This window comes from Sminthopsis crassicaudata, chromosome 3 (genome assembly GCF_048593235.1).
Source record: "Sminthopsis crassicaudata isolate SCR6 chromosome 3, ASM4859323v1, whole genome shotgun sequence".
NCBI lineage: Eukaryota > Metazoa > Chordata > Mammalia > Dasyuromorphia > Dasyuridae > Sminthopsis > Sminthopsis crassicaudata.
Window position 1 is genome coordinate 634,425,035 of NC_133619.1, and position 27,299 is coordinate 634,452,333.

At 49.1% G+C, this 27,299-nt stretch overlaps 1 protein-coding gene and 1 long non-coding RNA gene across 2 annotated transcripts; one reads left to right on the forward strand and one right to left on the reverse strand.

The window, feature by feature from the left end:
- Window positions 1–4,266: 4,266 nt before the first annotated feature.
- LOC141564268 (uncharacterized) lies at window positions 4,267–6,074 on the reverse strand. Its single transcript, XR_012488605.1, has 3 exons — window positions 5,917–6,074; window positions 5,158–5,331; window positions 4,267–4,405 (listed from the first exon to the last, which is right to left on the reverse strand). It is a non-coding gene; the product is annotated as an uncharacterized LOC141564268 (long non-coding RNA).
- A 446-nt stretch (window positions 6,075–6,520) lies between these two features.
- Window positions 6,521–27,278, forward strand: SLC35E2B (solute carrier family 35 member E2B). Its single transcript, XM_074306553.1, has 9 exons — window positions 6,521–6,713; window positions 17,434–17,953; window positions 18,152–18,287; window positions 19,508–19,635; window positions 20,490–20,610; window positions 21,826–21,879; window positions 22,711–22,783; window positions 23,906–24,051; window positions 26,729–27,278. Exons 2-9 carry the CDS (start codon window positions 17,626–17,628, stop codon window positions 26,964–26,966), a joined length of 1,224 nt encoding a protein of 407 aa, XP_074162654.1. The 5' UTR covers window positions 6,521–6,713; window positions 17,434–17,625; the 3' UTR covers window positions 26,967–27,278.
- The last annotated feature ends 21 nt before the right edge of the window (window positions 27,279–27,299 follow it).

A 27,299-nucleotide genomic window follows, 5' to 3' on the forward strand; every position in this document is an offset into this window, starting at 1 on the left:
GCTACCCTATGCTGTGGTATCTTAACAAAGAAGAGACAGTACTGGACAATGTTGCCTTATTTATCTCATGCTGTTTCGATTGCTGAATGCCTGCTGTGTGGGAAAAACACTCTCTCTCCCTAAAAACTTTGAAAGTACATTTTCCACCAGCCAAGAATATTTTATTCCTCCCCTCAAGAAAGCAGAGAACTATCCTGGAAAAATCATTGTTTTGGAACTAGACTATTCATAGCTTTAATTAATCATAGGCCACCTTAAATGGTATCGCTCCCTTAAGACTCCTAAAGCTTCTTGGATCTTTTCCTGGTGTTGTTTAGCAAAAGGAGTGTCTTGTTTTCCTCCTTTGTTAAGTAGCAGCTCTGCCAAGTGAAACAGGAAAATACTAGCTTCCATTCACCAGCGATTTCTGCCTTTCTGCCATTTTTTTTAAACCTCTTCCCGGACTGTCCCTTTGGAGGATGAAACTGAGATTAATAGAGACAAAGAAAATCTGTGATGTTTTTGGAACAAGAGGTTTCCAAAAGCAAACTGGGCTCAGAACTCAGTTTCAATTTGTAGGAAAGGGTACTGGCCTCAAATCAGCATTAAAGAGGGCTAATGGGAAGGGCTTGGTCAGAGTGCTGCATCCCTCTCTCCCAGGATGTTCCATTTTCCCTCTACATAAGTTTGCCCTGTCTGGCCCCCAGGCCTGGAATGATCTCTCTCTGCCCCTCACCCTTTTAAACTTTAAGACTCAGCTCAGATCCCCACATCCTGTAGGAACCCTTTCCCAAGCCTCCATTTCCCCATGGGGTGTGGGTCCTTTCTTGCCTTCTCTGATTACTTTGTCGACTCTTCATGTCTTGTATATAATGTCTTCTCATATTGGTCATCTCTTTTAAAATATGAACTCTCTGAAAGCAATTACCCTGCTATTGCCTTTTTTTCTCCTATTCCTACCCCTTATCAAAGTGTCTGGTACAACACAAGTGCTTAATTAAGTACTATTAAATGATTATTAAATACTCCTTCTTTGGACTTGCCAGCTGGGAACAGCTTGATGATAGTTTTAGGTCTGGTACAGCTAGGCCACCTTCGTTTGCACTTTTGTCATTATTTTCCTTTAAATTCTTGACCTTTTGTTCTTCCAGATGAATTTTGTTATTTTTTTTTCTAGATCTATAAAGTAATTTCTTGGCCCTTCTTCCCATTGGCTGGGACTCTGGATTTTCATTCTAATCCACTCAGAGACAAAGAATACCAGCCACTAACATACTCTACTATATTAGGGACCTAATATTAATGAAAAGGGGAGGTGGGGGAGAAATAAGAGGAAATGTATGTTTAAGATAATCAAACACTTGTGGCCTTGGGCTGTACCACTACTTGTTATGGAAAAGTCCCAAGTTATAATTAGGGCATAGGTCGAGGCCACATTCTTATGAGAAATCTTCTGATTCATCCTCATTCCACACGATGCTTGCTGATGGTTTTAGATAGATACTACTTATCATTTTAAGGAAAGCTCCATTTATTCCTATGCTCTCAAGTGTTTTTAATAGGAATAGGTGTTGGATTTTGTCAAATGCTTCTTCTGCATGTATTGAGATAATCATATGATTTCTGTTAGTTTGGTTATTGATATAGTCAATTATGCAGATAGTTTCTGAGAACAGCTTGGATCAACTAAGACAATATTTGTAAAGTACTTTGTAAACCTTTGAGAGCAACACATTGCCAGACATTAATATTCTATTGCTTGGATTTCAGTCAAGCATTTGGCAAAGTGTCTCATATGATTGCTTGTGGATAAAACAAAAAGACTGATTAGATGATAGTGTGTGGAATGGAGAGATAAGGTGAAGAACTTACAGGAATGTTTAAATTTTTTTTCCGTATTTTTAAAAATTATTTCTATGTCTCTGTGACCTCCATAAGTGCAAGCCAATATTTACTTAAAACTTTAAATAAATTTACTTAACCAGAAATGACATTTTTCCTTGTTCAATGTTATCAATATTTAGACTATTAGTTTAAATGTCAGCTCAGTAATCTGAAGTTTGAAGGTCTGACGGATTCCTCTCAGAATCAGGGAAGCAGCATTCCGTTCTAGTCTTCCTTTGGCACCAATGTTTAACATTCAATTAGGGGAGAGAGCACCTATTTCTTACTGCTCTTCAACTTATGAGCAGAAACCTTCCTTTCCAATCTCTCCGTATAGCAACAACCAATTCGATGCCTCCCCCTCCCTTTCTCAATGCTCTCTTCCTTGTGATGTAATCTCTTGTATAAAAGCTATGTATCTTTATGACTTCTTTAGCCCTCCTACCATGAGCTTTCTCTTTCTTATCTCGAGATGGGATGGCTCATCCTCCAGAGGTTTTCAATAAACAACTTTTCTGCCTTCTGAGTGATCTCTGAATAGTCATTTTGGGTAAGTCTTCTACATCATTCACAATAGTGTAGATTCGAATAGGGGAAGGATTCTCAAAGAGAATGATCATCAGTGTGAGCTTAGAAGAGGTCTCCAAGGGTGTGCCCAAGGTTCCAGCCATAGGTGTTTAACTCTGGACTCAATATTGTTAACCTGTCACAGAATCACAGAACTTGAAGATATCTCAGGGGCCAAGCAATCCATACTTTGACAAGAATCTTTTCTAATACACTAGTCTATGAAGCAGGGATTCTTCTCCCCCTGCCCCCAGCTCATTCCACTTTCGGAGAGTTCTAATTTTCTAATTGTTATGAGTTCTTTCCGCCCATTTTCCCCTAGTTTTGGGCCTAGAAGGCCAGGTAGGACTAACCTTCTCAAGGACTAACTGCCTTTCAATTAAACACTTGTGTATTCCCCAAGTATTCCCTCTCAGGACACCAGGGCCTCATTCAGCCAGGAGGAGAATGATAGGAACGTGACCCTAATGGTAGTCAGGGCAAGGATTGTCTTTGAAATTCATTGAAACTTGAAGGTACTTTGCATGATTTTGGTCCCAACTTGCCAGGGCAGAACTGGAAAGGATTTACTTGTCCCAACCTTAATAACCTGGGAGGCTTCCTGGTGGCAGGTCCCTTGCCCCTCCCAATGAAGTATGGTTTAAAAAAAAAAAAGTCCAACAGAAGTTGGAGGATGGAGGCTGGGGTCCTAACAGGAGAGCATTAAACAAAAGGTGGTGATTAGCCCCCGTTGACAGGTGACAGTCCCAGCAGGTGGCAGCAGCACTTAAGCCAAAAAGTCCAGTCAATCAGCATTTGTTAAAGTTCTAATGGGCCACAGGTAGAGAGCTGGCCCTGAATCAGGAGGACCTGAGTTCAAATCCAGTCTTGGACACTCACTAGCTGTGTGATCCTGGGCAAGTCGTACCATCGTTCCCTCAATTGTCAAATGGAAATGATAGAAAGAAGGCAATCCCATTTAACAGGTGAGAAAACCAAGACCTTGAGGTTATATACACTGTCTGCCATACCACAGTTATTAGTTGTCTGAAGTGGGAATTGAACCCGGGTCTCCTGGCTCCAGGTCAGGACCTATCTTCTTCAGCCTTGGCACATAGTAGGTGCTTAACAAAAGATTCACCAACATGGTGACGCACTGCCTCTGGGAAGACTGATGACCATGTGAGTGGAGAGGAAGGCATAGGTGGGTTTGAGAATTTATTGTGGAGCTATGGAAAAGGAGGGGATTAAAGATGACTCTCTCCTGAGCTCTGGGACTACCCATGATGCCAGACAAGGAAATAGGAATGATGTTCAAAATTCTTTAGCCTTTAGGAGAATTGTTTTATACAGTGTATATTGTTCTTCTGAATTTCACGTGCTAACAGTTAGTGCAGTAATATAGTTCTTGCAAGGTAGCCCGGGGCTGCAGGAAGAGGGCCAGCCAGACTGGGACTCCCTGGGGAGGACCCTTAACTTCTCAGCCTCTCCCCCTTCAAATAACAGGTCAAGTTTCAAACCAGTTGTCCATGGATGAGGACAGGAGAAATCATGGGGCCAGGCCAAAATAGTTGAATCTAGATTTGTCAGGCAGGGACATAACTGTGTTTGAAGTAAATGGAAAAAAAGGGGATTTTTTTTTCCTTTGAATTTTGCATGTTTTCCTTCTTTTTCCTCCTCCATTCTTCACTTCCTCTCTCTTCCCCCTCACTCACCTTAGTTCTTCTTAATGTGATTAAAACAAAACAAATTTTCTTCATTTATATTGACAGGGAAAACACTTATCCTATCCCAAACATACATGAATGCTTTTTGAGTTCGGCTGCATGGTCAGGTAAGCACCAAGGGTCGCTGTGTAATTTCCCTAGAATCCAGAAATACTTTATTAAGGCCTCCCTGGGAGTTAAGTGCTGGTGGGGCTCCTTAATTCTTGACAATTTCTCTTCCGGGGCAGTGCTCCTCGTTTGTAGCTGAAGATCTCATGTTCAAGGCCCGGCTGAATGGGAACAAAAAAATGTTTCCTTTTCTTTCATTCGTATTTTACTTTTTAGTGATTCTAGGCAGGATCACGAAAGAGTAAATTCACTTGGGGGGTTTAGCTAGTTAATGGGATCCTACATTACAGGTGAGAAGTGGAGGCCGCAGGTCAAGGCTGAGGCTGCCTGGAGCTGGATCCATGCTTAGATTGGGGGGGGTGAGATGTGAGAAGGGGGTGTTCTCTCTTTGTTCCTTTTTGTTCTCTCCTTCCTTTTTGTTCACTAAATCACCTCCCTGGGTCAACTGAATTGGGAGCATCTGACTTACTGAGGGAGACATAAAAAGATAACGGAAGGACAAAATGTAACGGGGAGCGATCCAATCACAATACACAACACGATGAGATGCAGCTGGGTGAGGCAGCGGATCGGGAGCTGGGCCTGGAGTCAAGGCCTGACATCAAATCCAGCCCGACCTAGCCTGCCTGGGTGACCCTGGGCAAGTTGCTTCCTGCTGCCTCAGTTTCCTCATCTGTAAAGTGGGAATCATAACCGCATCTGCTCCCCAGGGCAGTTTTTAGAATAAAAGAAGATATTCATAAAGCAGTTGCGCAAGGGAGCGAGAACTAAAGCACCCCCTTTGACATATCTGAGTGGTTAGTGGCTCAGGGCTCTACCAAAGGTGGCAGAGAGGCGCTGGCTGGCGCTGACACTGGTAGAGGACTATCTTCACCTGGGGAGTCCCCCATTCCCGCGAAATCACAGGTCTCACCCCGGCCCCCATCTGGTGAAAAGTCTGGAGATTCGTCAAATCCCAGGGAAAGATGGAAATGGATCGGAGGGTCAAGGAAGGCTTATTGGAGGAAGCGTCAAATCTCCATCCGTTCAATCCAGGCACTAGATGCCGCACATGCTGAGACAAAAATGGACCCTGCCCCGCCGAGTCCTGGAGAAGCAACGTTACACAGCTGGTGGAGGGGCGGCTGTGTGCAGAGGCGCAGAGGGCACTACCTGGGAAGGCTGGGGGACTTACACTGTCTGGAGGGTGGAGGGCATTCCCTGACAAGGCCAGGGAACTTACACTGTCTGGAGGGCAGAGGGCACTCACTCCCTGGGAAGGCCGGGGACTTATACTGTGCAGAGGCATGGAGGGTGGAGGACATTCCCTGACAAGGCCAGGGAACTTACACTGTCTAGAGGGTGGAGGGCACTCCCTGACAAGGCCAGGGAACTTACACCGCGCAGAGCGGAGGGCACTCTCTGACAAGGCCAGGGAACTTACACTGTCTGGAGGGCAGAGGGCACTCCCTGGGAAGGCCGGGGAACTTACACTGTGCAGAGGCGCGGAGGGTGGAGGGCACTCCCTGACAAGGCCAGGGAACTTACACTGTCTGGAGGGCAGAGGGCACTCCCTGACAAGACCAGGGAACTTACACTGTCTGGAGGGCAGAGGGCACTCCCTGACAAAGCCAGGGAACTTACACCGCGCAGAGGCGCGGAGGGCACTCCCTGACAAGGCCAGGGAACTTACACTGTGCAGAGGCGCGGAGGGCACTCCCTGGGGAGGCCAGGAAAGGCCGGGGAACGTTACATGAGCGCCCGCCCCGCAGAGGGCTGCGGGGGGCCGCCGATCACTGGGCGGTCCCTAGATGCGGGCTCGCGCTGAGGTTTCGCGGGGCCCCTCCCCCGGGGGCTGCCCAAGTTCCCCAGGTCGCGGGCAGCCCTGCCCCCTCGAGCCTGGGAGGCGGAGCGCGGCCGTAGGGGTCGGGACCTGAGCTCCCCTGGGACCGTTTCCTTCGCGAGCGGCCCGAGGGCGCGGGTCCGTCCGGGCGCCCCCCATCCCGGAGAGAGGAGGAGGAAAGGGACCGAAGGACGGAGCCGGGCGCCAGGAGGACGCCCTGGGGCCACGCCGATGCCACGGTGCATGCCGGTCCCCGGAGCCCGGGGAAGACCCCTCCCCGCCCCCCCTCACGCCGCACTCTCCTCGCTGCGTCTCGAAGCCGTCCGGCGCGCCGCGCGCCGCGCCCCCCTTACGTTACTCTATAGCGCCCCCCAGCGGCGCGGCGCTCCATCTCCCCTCCCCCGCCCGGCCGCGCGCACGCGGCCCCCGCCCCCATCGGTTAAGGCGGCTCGCCGTGCGCGTTCCGCTGCTCCCTGGGCTAGGCCTCGGTCCGCCCGTACCTCCCCCCTCCTCGGGCTCCAGGCGCCGGCGGGGACTGGAGCAGGTGCCCGAACCGGCCCAGCCGGGCTGAGGATGGCCGGGCCTGGGGGCGCCGCAGCCGGGCCGGGCCGGACCCCCGGGCAGCATCCGTGCGGGGGGAGCCGCAGGTAGGGGGCCGGAGCGGGGGGGGGGGGGGGGGGGGAAGGAGGAAGCGGGAAGCTGAGCTGGGGGAGGGGGGGAGGGAGACATCGTAGTGAGGAGGAGACTAACGAGGGGGGGCAGAGGGCCCCCATCCCCCCCCCCCCGCGGAGCTGCCCCTCGCCTCTCTGAACACTTGGGGTCTCCCTGCGGAGCAGCCCCTGCGGGAAGGGGAGGGCTTGGCCGGTTTATTTTTTACATAGTTAAAAACTGGACCTTTTCTGTTTTTTCGCCCCCAGCCCTCCCGTCCCTTCCCCTTTATCAGAGATGTTTGTACGAAGGAGAGAAGAGGGGATCAGAAGCGGGGCGTCCGGCCCACGCGGGAGGCGCCGGACCGGGGCAGGCGGGCGCCCCAGCGAGGGTCGGATTGGCGGAGGGCTGGGGGAGGGGCCAGAGATAACCGCCCCGCTCCGAGTCCCACCGCCCCCGGGGCTTGGAACCGAGGCTGCTCGAGGGGCCCTTCCCTCTGGGAGGCTGCGGTCCCGGAGGCCTGGGAGGCTGGGGGACGGGTCAGCCAAGAGAAAGGAGCGGGGCTGGGGCCGTGGGAGAGAAATGGGGGGACCCCGTGGATGTGGACAGGGAGCGGACAGTGGGAAGTGGGGCGCTTGGGGACCTTTCTGTTTTTAAAAGGGGATTTGGATTTGTCCAGTGCTTTTGTGAGCGGTCACTGGGCTGGGGGCCCCTCCCCCGGCCCCCCTTCACTGTCAGGTGGGACCCACCTCCCGGAGAAGGCCTGAGCCTGTATGTGGGTGAATTGTGACTGAAAGTAGCCCCCGATGGAGCAGCCCTCTTCCTGTGCCCTCAGGGCTGGTGGTCGTGGGGAACGGGACTTATTTCTTATAAAAAGAAGGCTTTGATTCTGGACGAGGAACACCCGGTAAATCGTGGCTCGTGTTGTTATAGTATCAGTTTCAGGCTTGTTAGTCACTTTCAAGCACTCAGCAGCTGCTACTGTCCCCATTTTACAGATGAGGTGGCTGAGGCAGATGGGGGGGGCACTTTGTAAGTAAGGGTCCGATTCGGGCGGTGAGGTGTCACAGATCCAGTGCCAGGCCCGGAGTCAGCAGGCCCGGAATTCGAATCCAGCCTCAGACAGTAGCTGCAGGGCCCTGGACGAGTCCCTTCCCCGTCTGCCTCCGTTTCCTCCTCTGTGAAATGGGCCGGAGAAGGCCATGGCCAGAGGCTCCAGTATCCCTGCCAAGAAAACCCCAAATGGGCCCGGAGAGCGTCAGGAGGGGGGGCTGCTGACCCCGGCCCGTCCTCTCCGCGCAGCCCCATCCAGAGCCGTCTCAGATTTAAAGAGGCCGCGATCAGGCTGTGCTGTGGGAGGACCGCGGGGCCCGTGGGCCTTGGAGCGGGCTGTCCCGTCTGTCCGACGAGAGGAACTTCAGCAGATCTGTGCTGAGAGTGAGTCTCCCAGCCACGGTGCGAGCCGCGCAGGAGGGCCCTCGGACCCAGAACCGCTGGCCAGCGCCTCCCGGCCCCCACGGGTCTCCCCGAGCCCTGCCAGCCCCGTCTGCCCCAGGCTACCCATGAAAGCATCCCCAGCAGGGAGGCCCTGGCCTCCCCTCCCCCAAGACATGGGGCCTTCCCCTCCGATATCTCCTGCTCCCTGGGACAGCATGAACTGTGCCTCCCCGAGGGCACGGACTCTGCCTGGACCTCCAGGGCTCCGCACAAGGCCCGGTGCTGCAGGGCCATAAGTGGGGCTTGTTGGATGGCCCATTGATTAGGGTCACTGCTGAAGTTCCTGCCCTCAGTCCTTCACTGTTGGTGGCTCAGTATACCTAGGAGGTGGGCTTCAGATCAAAAATAGGGTCGGGGGGCCGCTAGGGGGCGCAGTGGAGAGAGCACCAGCCCTGCAGTCAGGAGGACCCAAGTTCAAATGTGCTCTCAGACACTTAGCACTTCCTAGCTGTGTGACCCTGGGCAAGTCACTTAACCCCAGCCTCAGGGGAAAAAAAATAGGGTAGGGGATTTTGCTTTCCTTTGGTGGTAAGGGGCTCTTGGTCAGTTTCAGAGGAGGTTGTGTGCTAGAGAGAGAGGGAATGAAGAAGGGGCAAAGGAGGGAAGGAGAGAAAGACATGAGAGAGACGGAGGAAATGGCACAGACAGATTGGGGGGCCGATTTTGAAAGTTCTTAAACCCTGGCATTGGGCAGGACTCTGGGGAACTCTACCCCTGCATAGCTCAACATGATTCTCCTAGATCACAAATAAAAGTAGCATCCTCTGGTACCCACGTTACAGAACCACTGAGGAACTTCTTGCCGTTGGTGATTTCTGATGGGAAAGTCTGGAATAGGCTGGACCTCAGTTTCCCTAAATGCAATAAGGAGTCCTAGGTATGATTAATTCAGGAAAAAGAAACATCCCTGATTATATTTTGTCAGCATTCAGCAGGAGCATCATTAAAGCCCCAATAAGTCAACATTTATGAAGTACCTACTGTGTGTTAAGGCCGTATCTAAGCTCTTAAGTGTACAAAAAGAGACCAGGCAGGCCCCAAGAAGTTTCCTATCTAATTGAAATAGTCACAGTTTGTACGTTTTTCCTAAGTCCTAAAACCGTAATTCTAGAGACATTGAAATGGAGGACAAAGCATTGACCTAGTTCAAGCAGCTCATTTTACAGATGAGGAAACTGAGTCTTAGAGAGGATGACTTAGCTACAGACGGGACCATGGGTCCCCTGCCTCCAAACCAGCCCCTTTCCGCCACATTTCTGGTCTCTCCAGACTCTTGCTTTTACATCACCTTGACTTCTTGAAGGCGCCCTGTCCCTGCCCAGGGAACCATCCCTTCTATCTCTTTTTTTTAATAGACGCGTCAGAAAAACCAGCCGGCACAACTGCTGAGCCGGCCAACTATGCAGCTGCCCCCTGCCCCGGGACTGGAATCATATGGCCCTTCCTCCATTAAAAAAGGAAAAGGAAGCCCAGTAACAAACCGGAGGCTGAGATTTTTAAGGGCTTCCACGCTCTCCTCTCTTAACTCTCTCAGTCCCCTTGTCTTCCTTCTGTTCCTCAGAACCTGCTTTGTCTGTGGCCCTTTGCCTGTTCTCCCTCCTGTCAGAGGGCAGGACTTCTCGGATCCTCAGAGACCACTCGTCGACCTTCTCTCCCTGCCTTTAGACCAGTCACTCTGGGCTCTGTTGTTTACTTCTCCAGAATCACCAGAGACGTCCTGACTTGGCTTTGAATGAAAAGCATTTGGGGTCACCTTCCTGGGGTCCTGCTGATCCGACTAGGCAGGGGATCCCCCCAGAGGCACAGAGTGCTGGGCTGGGAACCAGAAGGCCTCAACCTGCCTTGGTTTTCTCATCTGACAAATGGGCATAATTCCCCCCTCCATCTCCCGAAGTTGTTGGGAGCCTCAAATGGGATCCCATTGGTGAGAAGTGCTCAGCACAGTGCTTGGCACGGAGGAGCCACTTGACAGCTGCTTTTTCCATCCATTGGTGTCCCATCCTTTCTTCAGCCTTTTCTTTTGAAGGCGTTTCCATGGCAGACCTAACTGGTCATCAGGAAGGTCGGACTTGGTTTCTCTAAATGATGGGGGCTGGGGGAGGAGTCACAGGACAAAGCAGCGGGGTGGCCGGGGATGCTCACTGAGGGCCTTCCCGCCGTGATGCGATTTATGGGCCCACTGGGAGTCTTCGGAGCGATGGTCCCTGTGTTAAATCTTTCATAATCTAGGCTCGTTTACTCTCCGCTCTGCTTTGGTTTCTGTACATCTGGACTCGGTTTTATTAAGCACCTACTATGTGTCAGGCACCTTCACTAAACTTGGGGGTTCCCCACCACCATCACCATCCTTTTGGAAACTCCTTTCAGTAGAGATTAGCATCCAGGCCTTAGGAAATTGCCTGGGGATATAGAGAACAAACCAACCAAAAATCCCTGCTCTTGGGTGTCAGCTTGTGCACTCTAGATTTCCTTCTTCCCTCCTTTCTCCCCCTGCCAGGCCTTCACCGCCTGTATTCTCCTCTCTCCCCCTGTATTCTCCTCTCTCCCCTCTACATCCTCTCTCGAAGCTCTTAACCCTTGTCCAAGGGGGCCCAGGGTGGGGACATTCCTCCCTTACTTACCTTGCCCTGATGTTGTCAGTTGATGATAAGGGGATACCCAGAACCCTCTGCGCTCATCTATACAAGGATGGGGAGAACCCAGGTACACACTCAGATGATGAGAACCCGGGGTGAACAGTCAGATGATGAGAACCCGGGGTGAACAGTCAGATAATGAGAACCCGGGGTGAACAGTCAGATGATGAGAACCCGGGGTGAACAGTCAGATGATGAGAACCCGGGGTGAACAGTCAGATGATGAGAACCCGGGGTGAACAGTCAGATGATGAGAACCCGGGGTGAACAGTCAGATAATGAGAACCCGGGGTGAACAGTCAGATGATGAGAACCCGGGGTGAACAGTCAGATAATGAGAACCCGGGGTGAACAGTCAGATGATGAGAACCCGGGGTGAACAGTCAGATGATGAGAACCCGGGGTGAACAGTCAGATGATGAGAACCCGGGGTGGACGCTCAGATGATGAGAACCCGGGGTGGACGCTCAGATGATGAGAACCTAGGATCGACACTCAGATGATGAGAACATGGGATTGACGGTAGAGCAACAAGAACGGAGTGGACACTCAGAGATGATGAGAACCCGGGGTGGACACTCAAGATGAGACACCAGGGTGGACGTGGCCAGGAGGCTTGTCCACATATCCCTCCTAGAAGCTGGGGTTATGGTCCTTTTCTGCATTGTGATTTTTAGTGGCTTCTTATCGAAAGCTGAGATCAGAATTCACAAAGTGCGTATTCAGGTTGTGTTGACTCTTGGACTCTGTGAGCTTGTCTTAATTCTTGGTGGAGGAAGTGGTTTCTTGCCGAGAGGGGAGGGGGAGCTTGGCATTTTGAAGGTGTTGGAGCAGCCGTCATTGATTCGTGGGAATTCATCAGTGTGGGACGCCCTGTACTAGTGTGGCGACCTGCTGCACCTGCCCCCAAGGACCCCAGGAGCTGGATCCGCAGGTTAATCCCCTTGCTGTGGGCCAAGCCCTGAGCCCCCGGGGGCTGTACATGAAGACTCCTGCCTCGGTGTTCCCTGGGTCCATAGTGACAATGGTGGGAGGGTTGGGGCGGCAGGTGCAGTGTGGTGCTGGGACTTTTCCTTGGAGCTTTAACTTGAGCACCCCAAGTTTCTGTTTCCCAGACCCTTAATGCTCTGGATGTGAAATCTCCCCCCCCTCACAGCGCCCTGTGGGCTCTCGGAGATCTGTCATGGATCACCAGGGAGCATTCCTGTGCCAGGGCGTGGGCGGTAGTGGGCTGGAGCAGGAAGGCCTGCCTCGGGACAAGGGGGTCAAGGCTGGGCCAGGAGAGCCACATTGTACCTTGATCTTCAGCGAGCAGGAGGCAGGAAGAGGCCCAGCGAGGGGCGAGGTAGGCCAGTGGGAGCCCACCACCCACGGTTACAGGGCCCCGTGTTTGTCTTTCCCTTGGGGGAACAAGGTGGGCACAGCCCTGGGATCTGCGCAGAATATGGAGAAAGTACCGGAGTGGGGGGGAGAACAGGGGCCCATGACGGGCAGAAAGGACGTCTGTGTTTCACTTTTTGGGCAAGGGTCTTCCACAAATTTTGGAAAAGATCGGCAGAGCCCAAGCTCTGGGGAAAGTTCTGGTCATTTGTTAAAAACTCTTCTGCAGATGGTGGGCCCATGGCAACTTGAAGATTTCTGGTCATTTCAGAAGAATAGGATCGGCTCCGTGGGTGGGCAGGGAATGGGACTCAGGGGCAAGGTTGGGTTGCAGTTTATTGCAAAGAAGGGAGGGACCCTGACAGAGTGAGTGATGGGCTCCTGGCTGGAGAGCAGCTGGCCTCGGGGTCACCAGACTGTTTCCTGAACCCCCCCTCAGCTAGATGAGATTCACTCAAAGATGTCAAAACTCCGGATTTTTCTGAAGATGCATGAGAAGGTGATCATTAACCTCATTACAAAAAAAAAAAAGACCATGTCCGTCATTTCCTTAGTGATTCCTGATAGACTGGGGGAGCAGGCCAGGCTTGGACGCAGTCTCCTTCGGTCTAGCCTTGGCATGCACACGGGGCGATCGGAGGCACTATTAGGGTGCCCGTTGGCAGTTGGAGCAGCCTTCTGTACCCCTCTCCAGAATCGCGTTTTAAATGTATTTTCTAAAGTAGTACTTGGCGCAGTGCCTGGCAGAGGGCTGACGAAAGGAAACAACTATGTGCAAACACATCTTTTGTCTTGGGGTGATGGCTTTTTTGGGGCTGCCCAAATGATTTTAAAAAGAGGTTTGGGGCCCTGGGCCCTTCTGCAGTGAACTTCCCCAAGAGAGGGAAGGCTGTCACCGTCCCAGGAACAGGCAGCTGTCTCTTTAACCTTATGGGGCTCTGGGTTATCTATGGGCCACTCTGGATAAGGACTTTGGGTTTTGGCTGGGGATGTGGATAAGAGATAAACTGCTCTGGGCAGGAAGGGAAGAGAAGATAAGGGAGAATGGATATCTGACACTCTGCTTCCTTGAAAGAAAAGGGGGAGGGGGCAGCTAGTGGCGCAGTGGAGAGAGCACCAGCCCTTGAAGTCAGGAGTTCAAATCTGGCCTCAGACACTTAACACTTCCTGGCTGTGTGACCCTGGGCAAGTCACTTAACCCCAGCCTCAGAAAAAAAAAAAAAAGGAAAGGGGGATCAGCCCTAGGGGGACAGGGTGGGTGGGTGGAGGGCTTAGTCTTTAGAATGCTCCACTCTGGGAGGAGAAAATGGAGGGGGGTGAAGAATCATGGGAGCCTTGCCAGAATGGCCGACCCGCATGTCACGGACCAGGAAGCGGAAGCCTGGGGGTGCCTCTGCTTCCCAGGCCAGCAGGAGCAGGGGCAGCTCCCTTTGCCTTGTGTCTCATCATTGAATCTAATGAAATGGTCATTGTGACACAGCCCATCCTAGACGTGCTGTTCTGTAAGGGCTCTGACACAGGGGACCCCATGTACCCGGGCAGGGCGCTGCCGTCCTTGGCACCGACATCACCCCTTTGGTTTTAGGGCTGGAGTTCTATGCACGTGCAGCACACGGGCACGCAGCACACACACACAGAGGGGTGAAATCACGTGCCCCCCACCCTGACCGCCTCGGCCTTCCGCTGCAGAGATCCCATCTGGGCCAGCCTTGGCAGGTCTCCATCTGCAGAAGAGCTCCCCCGCCCCGTGACCTCGGGAGGTGGTGGGCATCTGTTCTGCGGGTGTGTTAGAGGGATTCCCGCCCTCCGATTCAGGGATCCTGGGAGACCTTGCCAGTGTGTGCACACATGCGCACAGGGTGGCCTAGGCCCTGCCCCCCCCCCAACTGTCAGCCTAATTAAGTAGCAGTAATTAGTGGAACACGGAGGAAGCCTCCAGAGGGGTGGCCCAGCCCTCCTCCACTTCCTGCCCCTGTGCCCTTCTCCGAGGGTGGCCTCTCCAGCCAGGGGCCTGAGTTCAGATCCCGATTCTTCGCCATGGGGCCCCATGGTCACTTCCTTTCCCTTAGCCTTCATTCCTCATCTGTAGGACCAGGGTAAAAGCAGTGCTTCCCTCCTGTGTTGGTAAAGGGCTTCCCAGACCTCAGGGGGCTCCATGAAGCTGTTAGTGCCCACCTCTTGTCTCTTTGGGCTCAATCATCGCCCCTTTCTCTGCCCTCAGTTTCCTTAACTGTGAAATGAGAAGCTTGGACCAGATGGAGCTGAGGTATTCGGACAGTGGCCCCCGGGCAGGCTGGGCAGCTTGTGAACCCTTCCCTGAAGCGTGTTTTTATTTTTATTTATTTTTTAATTTTATTTATAATTTTTTGACAGTATATATGCATGAGTAATTTTTTTATAACATTATCCCTTGTATTCATTTTTCCAAATTATCCCCTCCCTCCCTCTACTCCCTCCCCCCGATGACAGGCAATCCCATATATTTTACATGTGTTACAATATAACCTAGATACAATATATGTGTGTAAATCCCATTTTCTTGTTGCACGTTAAGTATTAGATTCCGAAGGTATAAGTAACCTGGGTAGATAGACACTGGGTGTAGCTGTTTCTGTCCATCACTGATCCACTGGAAGTGAGTTGGATCTTCTTTATGTTGAAGATATCCACTTCCATCAGAACACATCCTCATACAGCATTGAAGTATACAGCGATCTTCTGGTTCTGCTCGTTTCACTCAGCATCAGTTGATGTAAGTCTCTCCAAGCCTCTCTGTGTTCCTCCTGCTGGTCATTTCTTACAGAGCAATAATATTCCATAACCTTCATATACCATAATTTACCCAACCATTCTCCAACTGATGGACATCCATTCATCTTCCATTTTCTAGCTACAACAAAAAGAGCTGCCACAAACATTTTGGCACATACAGGTCCCTTTCCGCTCTTTAGTATTTCTTTGGGATATAATCCCAGTAGTAGCGCTGCTGGGTCAAAGGGTATGCACAGTTTGATAACTTTTTGGGCATAGTTCCAGATTGCTCTCCAGAATGGCTGGATTCTTTCACAACTCCACCAGCAATGTATCAGTGTCCCAGTTTTCCCACATCCCCTCCAACATTCATCATTATTTGTTCCTGTCATCTTAGCCAATCTGACAGGTGTGTAGTGGTATCTCAGAGTGGTCTTAATTTGCATTTCTCTGATCAATAGTGATTTGGAACACTCTTTCATGTGAGTGGAAATAGTTTCAATTTCATCATCTGAGAATTGTCTCTTCATATCCTTTGACCATTTATCAATTGGAGAATGGCTTGATTGCTTATAAATTATGGTCAGTTCTCTATATATTTTGGAAATGAGACCTTTGTCAGAACCTTTGTTTTTAAAAATATTTTCCCAATTTGTTACTTCCCTTCTGATCTTGTTTGCATTAGTATTATTTGTACAGAAACTTTTTAGTTTGATGTAATCAAAATCTTCTATTTTGTGATCAATAATGATCTCTAGTTCTCCTCTGGTCATAAATTCCTTCCTCCTCCACAGGTCTGAGAGGTAGATTATCCTCTGTTCCTCTAATCTATTTATTATCTCCCTCTTTATGCCTAAATCATGGACCCAATTTGATCTTATCTTGGTATATGGTGTTAAGTGTGGATCCATATCTAATTTCTGCCATACTAATTTCCAGTTTTCCCAACAGTTTTTTCCGAATAATGAATTTTTATCCCTAATGTTGGTATCTTTGGGTTTGTCAAAGATTAGGTTGCTATTTATGTACCCTTTTTTGTCCTTTGTATCTAATCTGTTCCACTGATCTACCGGTCTATTTCTTAGCCAGTACCAAATGGTTTTGGTGACTGCTGCTATATAATATAGCTTTAGATCAGGTACACTTAGACCACCTTCCTCTGACTTTTTTTTCATTAGTTCCCTTGCAATTCTCGACCTTTTATTCTTCCATATGAATTTTGTTGTTACTTTTTCTAGGTCATTGAAATAGTTTCTTGGGAGTCTGATTTGTATAGCACTAAATAAATAGATTAGTTTGGGGAGTATTGTCATCTTTATTATATTTGCTCGGCCTATCCAAGAGCACTCAATGTCTTTCCAATTATTTAAATCTGACTTTATTTTTGTGGCAAGTGTTTTGTAATTTTGTTCATATAATTCCTGACTCTCCTTTGGTAGATATATTCCCAAATATTTTATACTATCGACTGTTATTTGGAATGGAATTTCTCTTTGTATCTCTTGCTGTTGCATTTTGTTAGTGATATATAAAAATGCTGAGGATTTATGTGGATTTATTTTGTATCCTGCAATTTTGCTAAAATTCTGAATTATTTCTAGTAGCTTTTTAGCAGAGTCTTTGGGGTTCTCTAAGTATACCATCATGTCATCTGCAAAAAGTGACAATTTGATTTCTTCATTTCCTACTCTAATTCCTTGGATCTCTTTCTCAGCTCTTATTGCCAAGGCTAGCGCAGAAGCGTGTTTTTAAATGCACAAACCAAGGGAGAACAAAGGAAACCAGATAGATCAAAATGGCGGGATCAGAATTTTTAGGGGAGAAAAGTGACCCGATTCTGGGCCGGAGCCCCTCCCAGCTCTGAGTCTGAGGAACTCTCACATCCCAATACCTCCCTCGCTGGCCCAGGCTGCTTTTGTTTCTCAGAGGCTCCCGGTCCCTATCTGCAAAACAGAGATAACCCAGCACAATGTGATGACCCCCCTGGCCTCTCCCACAAGCGGAAGTCCTTCCTGGCCTGGCCCCTCCCGGGGCTCCCTCTCTCACAGCCTGCCGTCTCCAAGACTGGTCATCGTCCAAGCTGGAAACTCTCCGCCCCCCTGAGGCCTTCCCAGCTTCTCTGCCCCCCCTCCCGGGCTGCTCGTGCCTGCCCTGACCCCCTCCATGGTCTGTGTCTGTGATCCCGGTCATTCCTGGGGGGGGTCTCCTCAGGGCAGGGGGTTCTCAGCAGGTAATCCAGCACCCTGCTCCTATGACCCGGCCATTCCCAGGGGGGTCTCCCTGGAGGTCTCGATGTAGCCCAGCGCCCTGCGTCTGACCCGGCCATTCCCAGGGAGGCGGCCTCAGGAGGTAGCCCAACGCCCGGCCCTCACTGAGTGCCTCCTGGATGCCCGCTGGCACCGCTGACTTGGTAAGAACACAGCAATGACGCCCCTGTCTGGTCCCTCCTTTTTAGGGCAGAGCATGAAGCTGCCGCTCAGAAGTAGACCGCCGCTCTCCATCTAGGGGACTCCTCTCGGAGCCAGGCCGGCGTCCATGCAGCGCTAAGCCCGGAGGACGGACCGCAAGCGGCCGCACGAGACCCGGCGCCCCGGTCCATGCTGTCCTCGGGGGGCGCCCGGAGCAGACCCTGGGTCGCGTCGGCAGCATGCCTTCCTCGAGCTCGCCGCCCGAGGACAAGGCCAAGGGCAAGGCCGCTGTCCCCGAGGACAAGGCCAAGGGGAAAGCCCTGTTGGGCCTGGGCTCCCTCATCGGGAATCGGAGCGAGAAAATCGTCATTGCGAGGAGCGACAGCGCCCCCGAGGAGAACGTCCTGAAGATCACCATAACGGAGACCACGGTGATCGAGTCGGACTCGGGCATCTGGAACTCGCACGCCCTCCTCTACCTCACCCTGTGGTTCTTCTTCAGCTTCTGCACCCTGTTCCTCAACAAGTACATCCTGTCCCTGCTGGAAGGCGAGCCCAGCATGCTGGGTGAGCTCGGGGACCTCGGGCGGGGGGGGAGGGCGCAGCTTTTTGTCCCAGAACACCGGCCTCGCGGGCTGGGGGTCGTGGGGACCTGGGCCCGTGGCCTGCGGGCGGGGGCGGGAGAGCCCGTGGGAGTCTGTGAGGGAGGGGAGCCGGGCGCAGGCGCTCGGGCCCTGACCCGACCCCCCTCGCTCTTCCTTTTAGGAGCCGTGCAGATGTTCTCCACCACGCTGATTGGCTGCATTAAGATCTTTGTTCCTTGCTGCTTATATCAGCACAAAGCCCGCTTGTCTTATCCATCTAATTTCATCATGATAATGATATTTGTGGGACTAATGAGGTAAAGGATCTCGGGGCTTCCCAATAAGTCTTCTTTATGACCGTGGTTTGTCTGTGGGTCACTTCATTCCTGAGTGTGAGCCTTCAGTCCCTCCCTCCCAGTGTCCCTGAAACAAGGGTTTTTAAGGGGCGGGATTCTTACAGGGGTGGGGGGAGAAGGGGGAGGCTCAGCCCCATAGGCCCACCCTGGGCTCTGGCTCCTCCTCTCCGTGAGAACTGCCTGGGAGTGCACCAACAAACACGGCCGGCCCTTGCCTGCTTTTAGCGCGAGCGTGGATCCGCTCTTCGGCAGTCCCCCCGGGGTCCGGCCTCCCCCGCTACAGCGGGCCCCTCCCAGCTTTCTGAAGCAAGCAGGAGTTCTCCGGATCTCTCACCGGACAAACGGGCCCCCTGAGGGATGGCGGCCAATGGCACAGCAGCAAGGAGACAGCCCAACAAATGGCTCTGCTTTTCTAGGCCTTCTCGTATTTGTTCAGAGTTTGTCTTAATGATGCTCGGTTCTCTTGGAAGAAAGCTGGTCTTAGAAACTAGGAAGCCCTGGGTTCCTTAAGAACCTTAAGACGACTCACTGACTCTGGCTTGCAGAGAAGAAGCTGACCCGCAGTGGAAGGAGGGGTTCCCTGACCGGGGAGGTCCCCCATCCACTGAAATCTCAGGTCCAGGGCCAGTCCTCCCTAATGGTCTTTATTACGACAGGCCAGTGAGAGACTACCACAGGTGCTTTCTCTGGGACTTTGCACAGGACTCAGTGTCCTCATCTGCAAAATGGGGTGAGAACAGCCACTGTGTCCCAGGTGTTGTGAGGAAAGCATCTGGTACAGTGGGGGTGCAAGTGTAGGCGCTTAGGCAGAGGAGACAGAATGTCTAACAGCATGGAAATCTTCCTTTTCGAGGATGACGAAAGACCATTTCTGAGGGGCCTCTGGAGGAAAAAGCAGGAGGTGCTGTGTTAGATTTACTTAGTTGTTTTTTTTTTTTTTAATTTTTTATTTAGATTTTTTAAAAATTAAAGTTTTTAATTTTCAAAATATATGCACAGATAATTTTTTAGTATTCATCCCTACAAAAAGAACGCTGTTCTAATTTTTTCCCTCCCTTCCCCCACCCCCTTGCTCAGTCTACTTACTGAATGGTGATGCTTATGGGCTGTTCGCTGTAGAAGTTCTGCACTCAGCAGTAGACCCCCGATGATCCCCGACCTCTTCTTGGTTTCACTTTCAGATTCGCCACAGTGGTCTTGGGGCTGGTTAGCTTGAAAAACGTGGCTGTTTCATTTGCCGAAACGGTGAAAAGCTCGGCTCCCATCTTTACGGTTATAATGTCTAGGATGATTTTGGGAGAATACACTGGTGAGTGGTTGGTTCCAAACTGCCGATGGGTCTGGGGGGGCTACCTGGCAGCAGAGATCGCTTCCAGTTCTAGCTCTGGGTTCTGACATCTAAAGCCCCCCCCCTTCTGGAGAGTGACCAGCACCCACACGAGCCCTCGATCTGCACTTCTGACCGCACAGGGAGACACCGCTGTCTGGTTAGCACTTCCCAGAGGTCAGCCCAGGGGTTGAGCAGCATCCCCCAGGTCCCGGCCCAAAGGACCTCCGGCCTGGGGGCCGTGTTGTAGCGAAAAAGGGAGAGGGATTTGAAGAAAGCAAAGGGGGAAGCCATTGTTGACTCCTTGCTTGCTTCTAAACCTTGAGGCGTTTTCTCCCATGCCCCCTCTGCTCACCGGCTCCCCAGTGACCCTCATTTTCTCCCCACAGCGTTGTGGAAGGCCTCCTCCTGGGGGCCTCCCTGCCTCCACTCGGTCTCATCTGCTGCCCACCCTTCGCATAACTACAGAAGGACTTTCCTAATGCTCATTGCTGACCTGCTGCTCCTTGTTGGCCGAGCCTCCTGAGCAGGGCTTTAAAAAGCCAAAGTTGTGGATTTGGTCTTGGCTTGAATTGCTAGAGAGGTCTTCCTCACTAGGGATTTCCCACATCATGATGATGATCCGTGATCAGTTATTAAGTTATCAATGACCTAGCCATTATGTAAATATATATGATATATAAAATTATCATTGAATAAATCTCTTAGACATGGGTTTGTAAGTTGTGGGTCCAGATTTTTTTTTTCCACATGAGATTATCTAATAATACATTGAGGAGACGTTGATATCAGTTTGTGATCTACCTCTCCTCCTCCTCTCTAATCAATCTATCTAGGACTGCTGGTGAATCTGTCCCTCATCCCGGTTATGGGCGGGCTCGCACTCTGTACAGCTACTGAAATCAGCTTCAATGTCTTGGGATTCTCTGCTGCCTTGTCTACTAACATCATGGACTGGTGAGACCTAAGGTCGCTGAGGGAGGTGGAGAGAGAGAAAGAGAATGGGGGGGAAGGGAGAGAAGGAGAAAGGGGGGGGAAGAGAGAATGACATGGGGGAAAGAAACAGAGAAGAGAGAGACAGAAAAGAGGGACAGAAGAGAGAAAGAGAAAAGAAAAATAGAGAAAGAGAGGAGACACAAAGAAAGAGGAGACAAAGACAGGACAGAGAGAGAGAACGAGAGAGGAGAAAAAGAGACACAGAAACACTGAGGAATCTCAGTAAAAGGGGAAAAAATCTTAAGAGCAGATGTCAGTTCTCCCTAGCTATATACCATTGGTCCCAAGGGGGCTAAGGGTGAGAGGACATTCTTAAGAATGCCCGTAGCTGTTCTGGATTTTCTCCCATAATAATCATAGATATAGCATGTTAACACATGTTTGCATTACTTTTTGGAATGTTAAACAGGAAGCTCTAAAACCAGATTTCCTCACAGGGAATATAGAAAACTTGTTCAGTACAGTACTGTATGCTGTTTATGTGATGGACAGCTCAGTTTGGGAAGGCTTCTGGGCACCCAGGCAGACCCTGAGTCCTCGCTCTAATCCTTGAATGTCCCAAGTGCCTCTAGTCTCTAGAGGAGACGCAGATCTTCCCAGCTGGAGGGATTGGCTCGGCACAGAAAGGCGGCAAGCCCTGGCAGAGAGAGAGCCACCTTTGAAAACTGGGTCCCAGTCCCTCCTCTGACATTTTCTAGCCTAAATCCCTGACTGGGTGCAGCCTCAGTGCCACTGAGAGCCCTCACTCAGGAATTCCCTGGAACCCAGAAAGTCACGAGGTCAGCCTCTGTCCCTTACCCTGCCTGGCCCCATCCTCTGTATTCGGACAGCATGATGGAAAAGTGGGTTTTGGTGTTAAATATAAAAGAGAAAGGACCTTAGCAGATATAGGATATAGTGCACAATCTTGTTAATGCCCAAGATGTTTTGTTTTGAGTCATCTTATTGAAGACTGGGGGGAGAATAGATTATTCATGTTAGACTCTTCTTTGGGAAGAGCATATATTGTAAATGTATCCATCCATGGAGTATTTTCGAGGTTCGTAAGAAAGTGCAGCTTATTATTCCTTAGAAACATTTCCATCGGGGTTTATAATGCTTTATGGATTTTTAAGAATTATTTCCAATTTTCACTTGTTTTCTCATATACTAATGAATTTTTTTTTCTTGTCCTAGTTTGCAAAATGTGTTTTCGAAAAAGCTCCTCAGTGGGGATAAATACCGATTTTCGTAAGTATTCATGATGCATGGAGCCTCGGGTTTTCACCAGGGTCCCCCAGGAGTCCCATGACCTATTTGTGATGCCAGAGCTACCATGATTCCCAAGTTTTAAATACTGTAGTTTATAGGTGGGGTTGGTCTACAGAAAAGTGAAAACTCCAGTCAATTACTCAAAGGCATTTGGGGGTTCCCTATTAAGGGAACAAAATATTTGACATTAGGATTCAGCTACTTGCTTGCGTGATTGTCATGTCTGATCATGATAAAAGAAAAGCATATTTTCAGCTGTCTAAAGGTCATTTTACATCTTGAAAGCCTCCTCACCTTATATCTAAAGCTATGAATCAGCATTGCTTGGAACATCTCCTCGGGGATGAGTCAGTCATCACGCTTATTAAACACTGACCACATGCCAGTTATTGGGAATACAACAGGCCCTGCCCTCAAAGAGCTCATGACTTAAGGAGGAGACATAAAAATAACTTATGTATATACGAGACATGTATAGGGTAAAGTGGAGGTTGTCCCAGAAAGGATTCAGTTGTCAACAAACATTTATTAGGCACTTACTGTGTACCAGGGACACAAAGAAAAACACAAGACGGCTTCCTTAGGGAGCACGCAGCCTAATGGGAGAGTCAGCATGATGAGGCCCCCAGGATTGAGAGAGGCTTCCTGGGGAAGGTAGCATTTGAGCTGGGCAGAGATAAGGAGGGAGAACCTGCTGACACAGGGCACAGCCAGGGCAAATGCCCAGAGGTCTTGGAGGGGGCAGCCAGGGGGAGGCCTTTGCAGGTGATTTTGTCTTTATGCACTTTGCTATTCTTTTTTTCTGTGCAGCGCCCCCGAGCTTCAGTTTTACACCAGTGCCGCTGCTGTGATCATGCTCATTCCAGCTTGGATCTTTTTCATGGTGAGCTTGGCTTCAAGCCTGTGCAGAGGGATCAGTCAGAAGGACCCGGATTTCAAGTCCTGCCCCTGGCACAGACTGGTGACCAGGATGCTCGCCTCCCTCTGAGACCATAGGCTGCAGAGGAGATCTTGATGAAGAGCATTTCATCATCTGAGAGGAAATCTTGCATCTGGTCCTTTCTCCTCCTGGCTTTTCCTGCTTGCCTTGGTTCATTAATTAATTAATTATTTGTTTTTGCAAGGCAGTTGGGGTTAAATGATATGCCCAGGATCACACAGTGAGGAACTGTTTAAGTGTCAGGCTGAATTTGAACTCAGGGGAACTCCAAGACCAGTGCTGTATCCACCGCCCCATCCACCTGCCCCCTTGCTTTGATTTATAAGGTGTTTAAAAGTTTAGTCTTCCTTCAGGCCTGACACCCACTTCCTCTGATCTGTAGGATGTGTCCACATGTTGCATTTCTCAAAACATGTAAGGCAAGCATTCTTAACCCAGAGGCATGAATTTTTCTTTAACATTTTGGTTAGCTGCATTTCAATATTACTGATTTAAAAAAATAATCCTGTGTTTTTTATTTTACACATATAACAACCTTTTTCTGAGAAAGAGTCCATACTTTTATGATAACTGACCACCAGAAGGGTCCAGGGTACAAAATAAAATTCGTTTGGTTAATTTTTTCTTCGGGGGGTCAGTTAGACTAATAAATGTATATTCTGTTCTCCAACTCCCTCCCACAGAAGCTTAGGAAAAATAAGCCATCTTTATTAAAAATAGAAAATATGGCAATCCCCTGACCACATTAGGCCATCAATAAATATTTTTTGAATGGGAAAAGGGAAGGAAATAGCATTTATATAGTACCTTACTATATGCTAGACACTACAATGAGTATCATTTTAATACTGTATTTAATCATCTGATGTTAATAAGATTAGATTTCATATTGTTAAAAAGTGTGGACCTAAAGTAATATCTTAGCTCCCTTACAACCCCATAAAAGAAACCAGATTTCTATATATTCAGGCTTTTTACTTTAGAGACTAATTATACTCCAAAATATGAAACAGCTGCATTTTTTATTTTTATTATTATTTTTTTTTTTGCTTCTGACTCATACAGGATATGCCAGTGATTGGGAAGAGTGGAAAAAGTTTCCATTATAATCAAGATGTCATCTTGCTGCTCCTCATGGATGGCGTCTTGTTCCATCTTCAGAGTGTCACAGCTTATGCCTTGATGGGAAAGATCTCCCCTGTCACTTTCAGGTAAGTGGAAGAGATAAGTGGGAGTGAATGGTCAGCTTGAAATGATCCAAATGGCATGTTTCTGTACAATTTGGATGCTTGAAATGAGTGGGCGTGTCTGTCATCAGGTGTTCTGTATTATGGATCTTGATTGGTCAGGCATTCCAAAATGGTAGCACTACATCTCAATCACACTGATTATTATAATGACCACTTTTGCCCTTAAGTGTCATTTTTAGCCCAGCTAAAGAATAGGTCTCTGTAAAAAAAAATTTTTTTTTTTTTTTAGGCTGGGGTTAAGTGACTTGCCACACAGCTAGGAAGTGTTAAGTGTCTGAGATCAGATTTGAACTCGGGTCCTCCTGAATTCAGGCCTGGTGCTCATCTACTGCGCCACCTAGCTGCCCTTCTGTAGAAATCTTTTAAGGATATAGAAGAGAAAATAATTTGTTTCAAATAGTTTCCTTTTAAAATTTCCTGGACTCTTAGAGATGGACTTAAATGTTATCTTTATCATTACCATCTCATTTCAGATGATGCCAATTTTTTTAAAAATTAATTTTTTTTTTTGCTGTCTGATTTCTTTTAATATCAATAGAATGTTTCCTAATATGCTTCCCCCAACCTTTTCCCAGAAAGACAGCCCATGCAATAAATATTATTCTTTTAGGGAAAAAAAAAATCAACAGAATTGATCAGTGCATTGAAAAAAGTCTGAAAATATATGCAGTCTTTCACACTGGAGTGGAATGGGTATGTAGAGGTAAATAATTCATTGTAATTATAGTAGGATATACCGAAAAAGAAGCAGTATAGAGCATAAAATGCTGGACCTTTGATTCAGATAATTAGTTGCCAGCAGTGTGATCCTGTGCAACTTATCTCTGCTTCAGATGTTTCTTTATTGAAATCTGATATAAAAAAACAAAACAAAACAGATTTTAAGAAGCTGTATAAGAGGGTGTTCACCTTATTTAGGAAAAGATTATCTCGGTTTACAATGGTATTTCTTGATAATTTCTTCGTGTAGTGAGCAATGATAAAATAGGCTAATGCTCTCAAAGATTTTAGGGCTAGCTTTAGAGAACCTAAATTCAAATCCTGGCTCAGATTCTAACAAAAATTCAGTGGTTTATTTAATTAATCAAAATCCACCTTCTTACCCTATTATCCAACCTTTCCCCTGTCCCCAACCTGAGAATGAAAACCCAAGAAAATCCATTACAAACACACACAGCCAATCAAAACAAATTTCTACATTGACTATATCCAAAATTATATATCTTTCTCATTCTGTATGGAGTCCTTCACCAATCAGGAGTTGAATAGTTTGTTTCATCCCAATTGGTCGTTACGCTGGTAAGGGTTCAGCACTGTAATGTTGCATCATGTTTATATACTATATACATGTTCAGCCATTCCCTGATTGATGGCATCCCTTTGATTCTCATTCTTTGCCACATCAAAGAGTTACAAATATTTTTAGTTTTGGTTAAAGTTAATTCCTCCCTTAGTTTATCCTTGCTTCACATCCTCATATACCTTTCTGTAGCGTGCTCTCCTGGCAGTTACAATTACTAGCTTAATAACTGGTAGCGCACTCAAGAACAACCACGTGTAATCTTAAAAGCCTTTATTATACCTACTCACATAATGCCCTGACTTGTTGGTTCCCGAGTGAACACCTGGTCAGAAGACCCATGTGTTCACTACCAAAACCCTTACCTCTTTTGGCTATCCATCTTGGCTTGGCGCTTCACATCCTCATATACCTTTCTGTAGCGTGCTCTCCTGGCAGTTACAATTACTAGCTTAATAACTGGTAGCGCACTCAAGAACAACCACGTGTAATCTTAAAAGCCTTTATTATACCTACTCACATAATGCCCTGACTTCCCGAGTGAACACCTGGTCAGAAGACCCATGTGTTCACTACCAAAACCCTTACCTCTTGGCTATCCATCTTGGCTTGGCCACCCAGGCTAGTGAGCCAAGGTGAAGAACGCCAGGTTAAAGAGAGCGTTTGCTGCCTGCAGTGGGCTTACATAGGGCCTGTGAGGTCACACACACAGCCAATCAGCAAGAGAGTCACCCATTACGAAGCTATCTCAATATGGCCAGGATCCCGCCCAAGGGCAGTCCTAACATCCACAGAAATTACTTCCGGGCCTCAATCTCCCGATTTGCTGTGGCGCAGCCCATTTAAAGGCCCCTTACACCTTTCTTCTTTCCCTTCTATTTCTTGTAGAGTAAAATGTATTTCTGTAACTAACTTTGTGTTGAATGTGTGTGTGTGTTTGGGGGGATGTGGAAAATGTTTTAAGTTAAAGTTTAAGTTAAAGTTGTTTTCAAAGATTCAAGAACCTGTTTTCATAACTTAAAAAATTAAGTTTTATTTTATTTTCAGATCTGCATTCTCTCCCTCCCCAACCCCCACACATTGAGAAAAACCTTTTAGTTTTAAATGATTGATGGTTGGTGTAGAAGGCTGCTTCATGAGTGTGTAAAAGCTAGACAGCCACCTCTTTAAAATGGTTTGTTCTCCAGGTTTTTGGGAGCTCCATGTAACCACCTTTTTCCCCATTGCCCCAACCACCCAGCTGGGTGACCGTCCCTCTGAATATCCATTTCCCGGGCCATTCCCAGGGATGAAGGAGCAGTATGGTCTGCTGATGCCATCCCTGCTTTTCCCTTCCAGTGTGGCCAGCACAGTCAAGCACGCACTGTCCGTCTGGCTGAGTATTATTGTATTTGGGAACAAGATCACCAGCCTGTCAGCCATCGGGACGGTTCTGGTGACCGTGGGTGTGCTGCTCTACAACAAAGCCAAGCAGCACCAGCAGGAGGCGATGCAGAGCTTCGCCATGACTGCCAGCCCAAGTGCCCCGGAGGATTCGGAACCGCTGATTGCCAAGGACTCCAAGCCGTACCACTGATCCCGGCTGACTTCTGCACCCTGTGGAAGCTGCTTCTCTGCTCACTGCTGACAGCTTGATCAGTTCTTTAGATGAGCAGGTGGGGACTGGGGGGCACGACAAGACAGCTGTACGATGAAGAAGCTGCATGTTCTGCTGCCCGAAAGCTGTTCTGGGAGACCTGAGCGTCGCCCGCATTAGTGAAATGCGTTTCCTTTCTGTCAGGAGAACTGCTACAGGTCAAGAGATCCCAAGGGTTAGCACCCTGGAGAGGGGCAGCTGCAACCTAGTACTGTCACCAGAATAATGTGAAAAATAAAAAGTGACCTGCCACTGTTTTTGAACTTGTTGTCG

Bases quoted from the DNA above. Each gene is read 5' to 3' on its own strand.
- SLC35E2B (XM_074306553.1), top strand. From the start codon at position 17,626: ATGCCTTCCTCGAGCTCGCCGCCCGAGGACAAGGCCAAGGGCAAGGCC. The intron at 19,636-20,489 runs GTGAGTGGTTGG...CAATCTATCTAG, and splicing joins GATTTTGGGAGAATACACTG to GACTGCTGGTGAATCTGTCC. The intron at 22,784-23,905 runs GTGAGCTTGGCT...TGACTCATACAG, and splicing joins CAGCTTGGATCTTTTTCATG to GATATGCCAGTGATTGGGAA.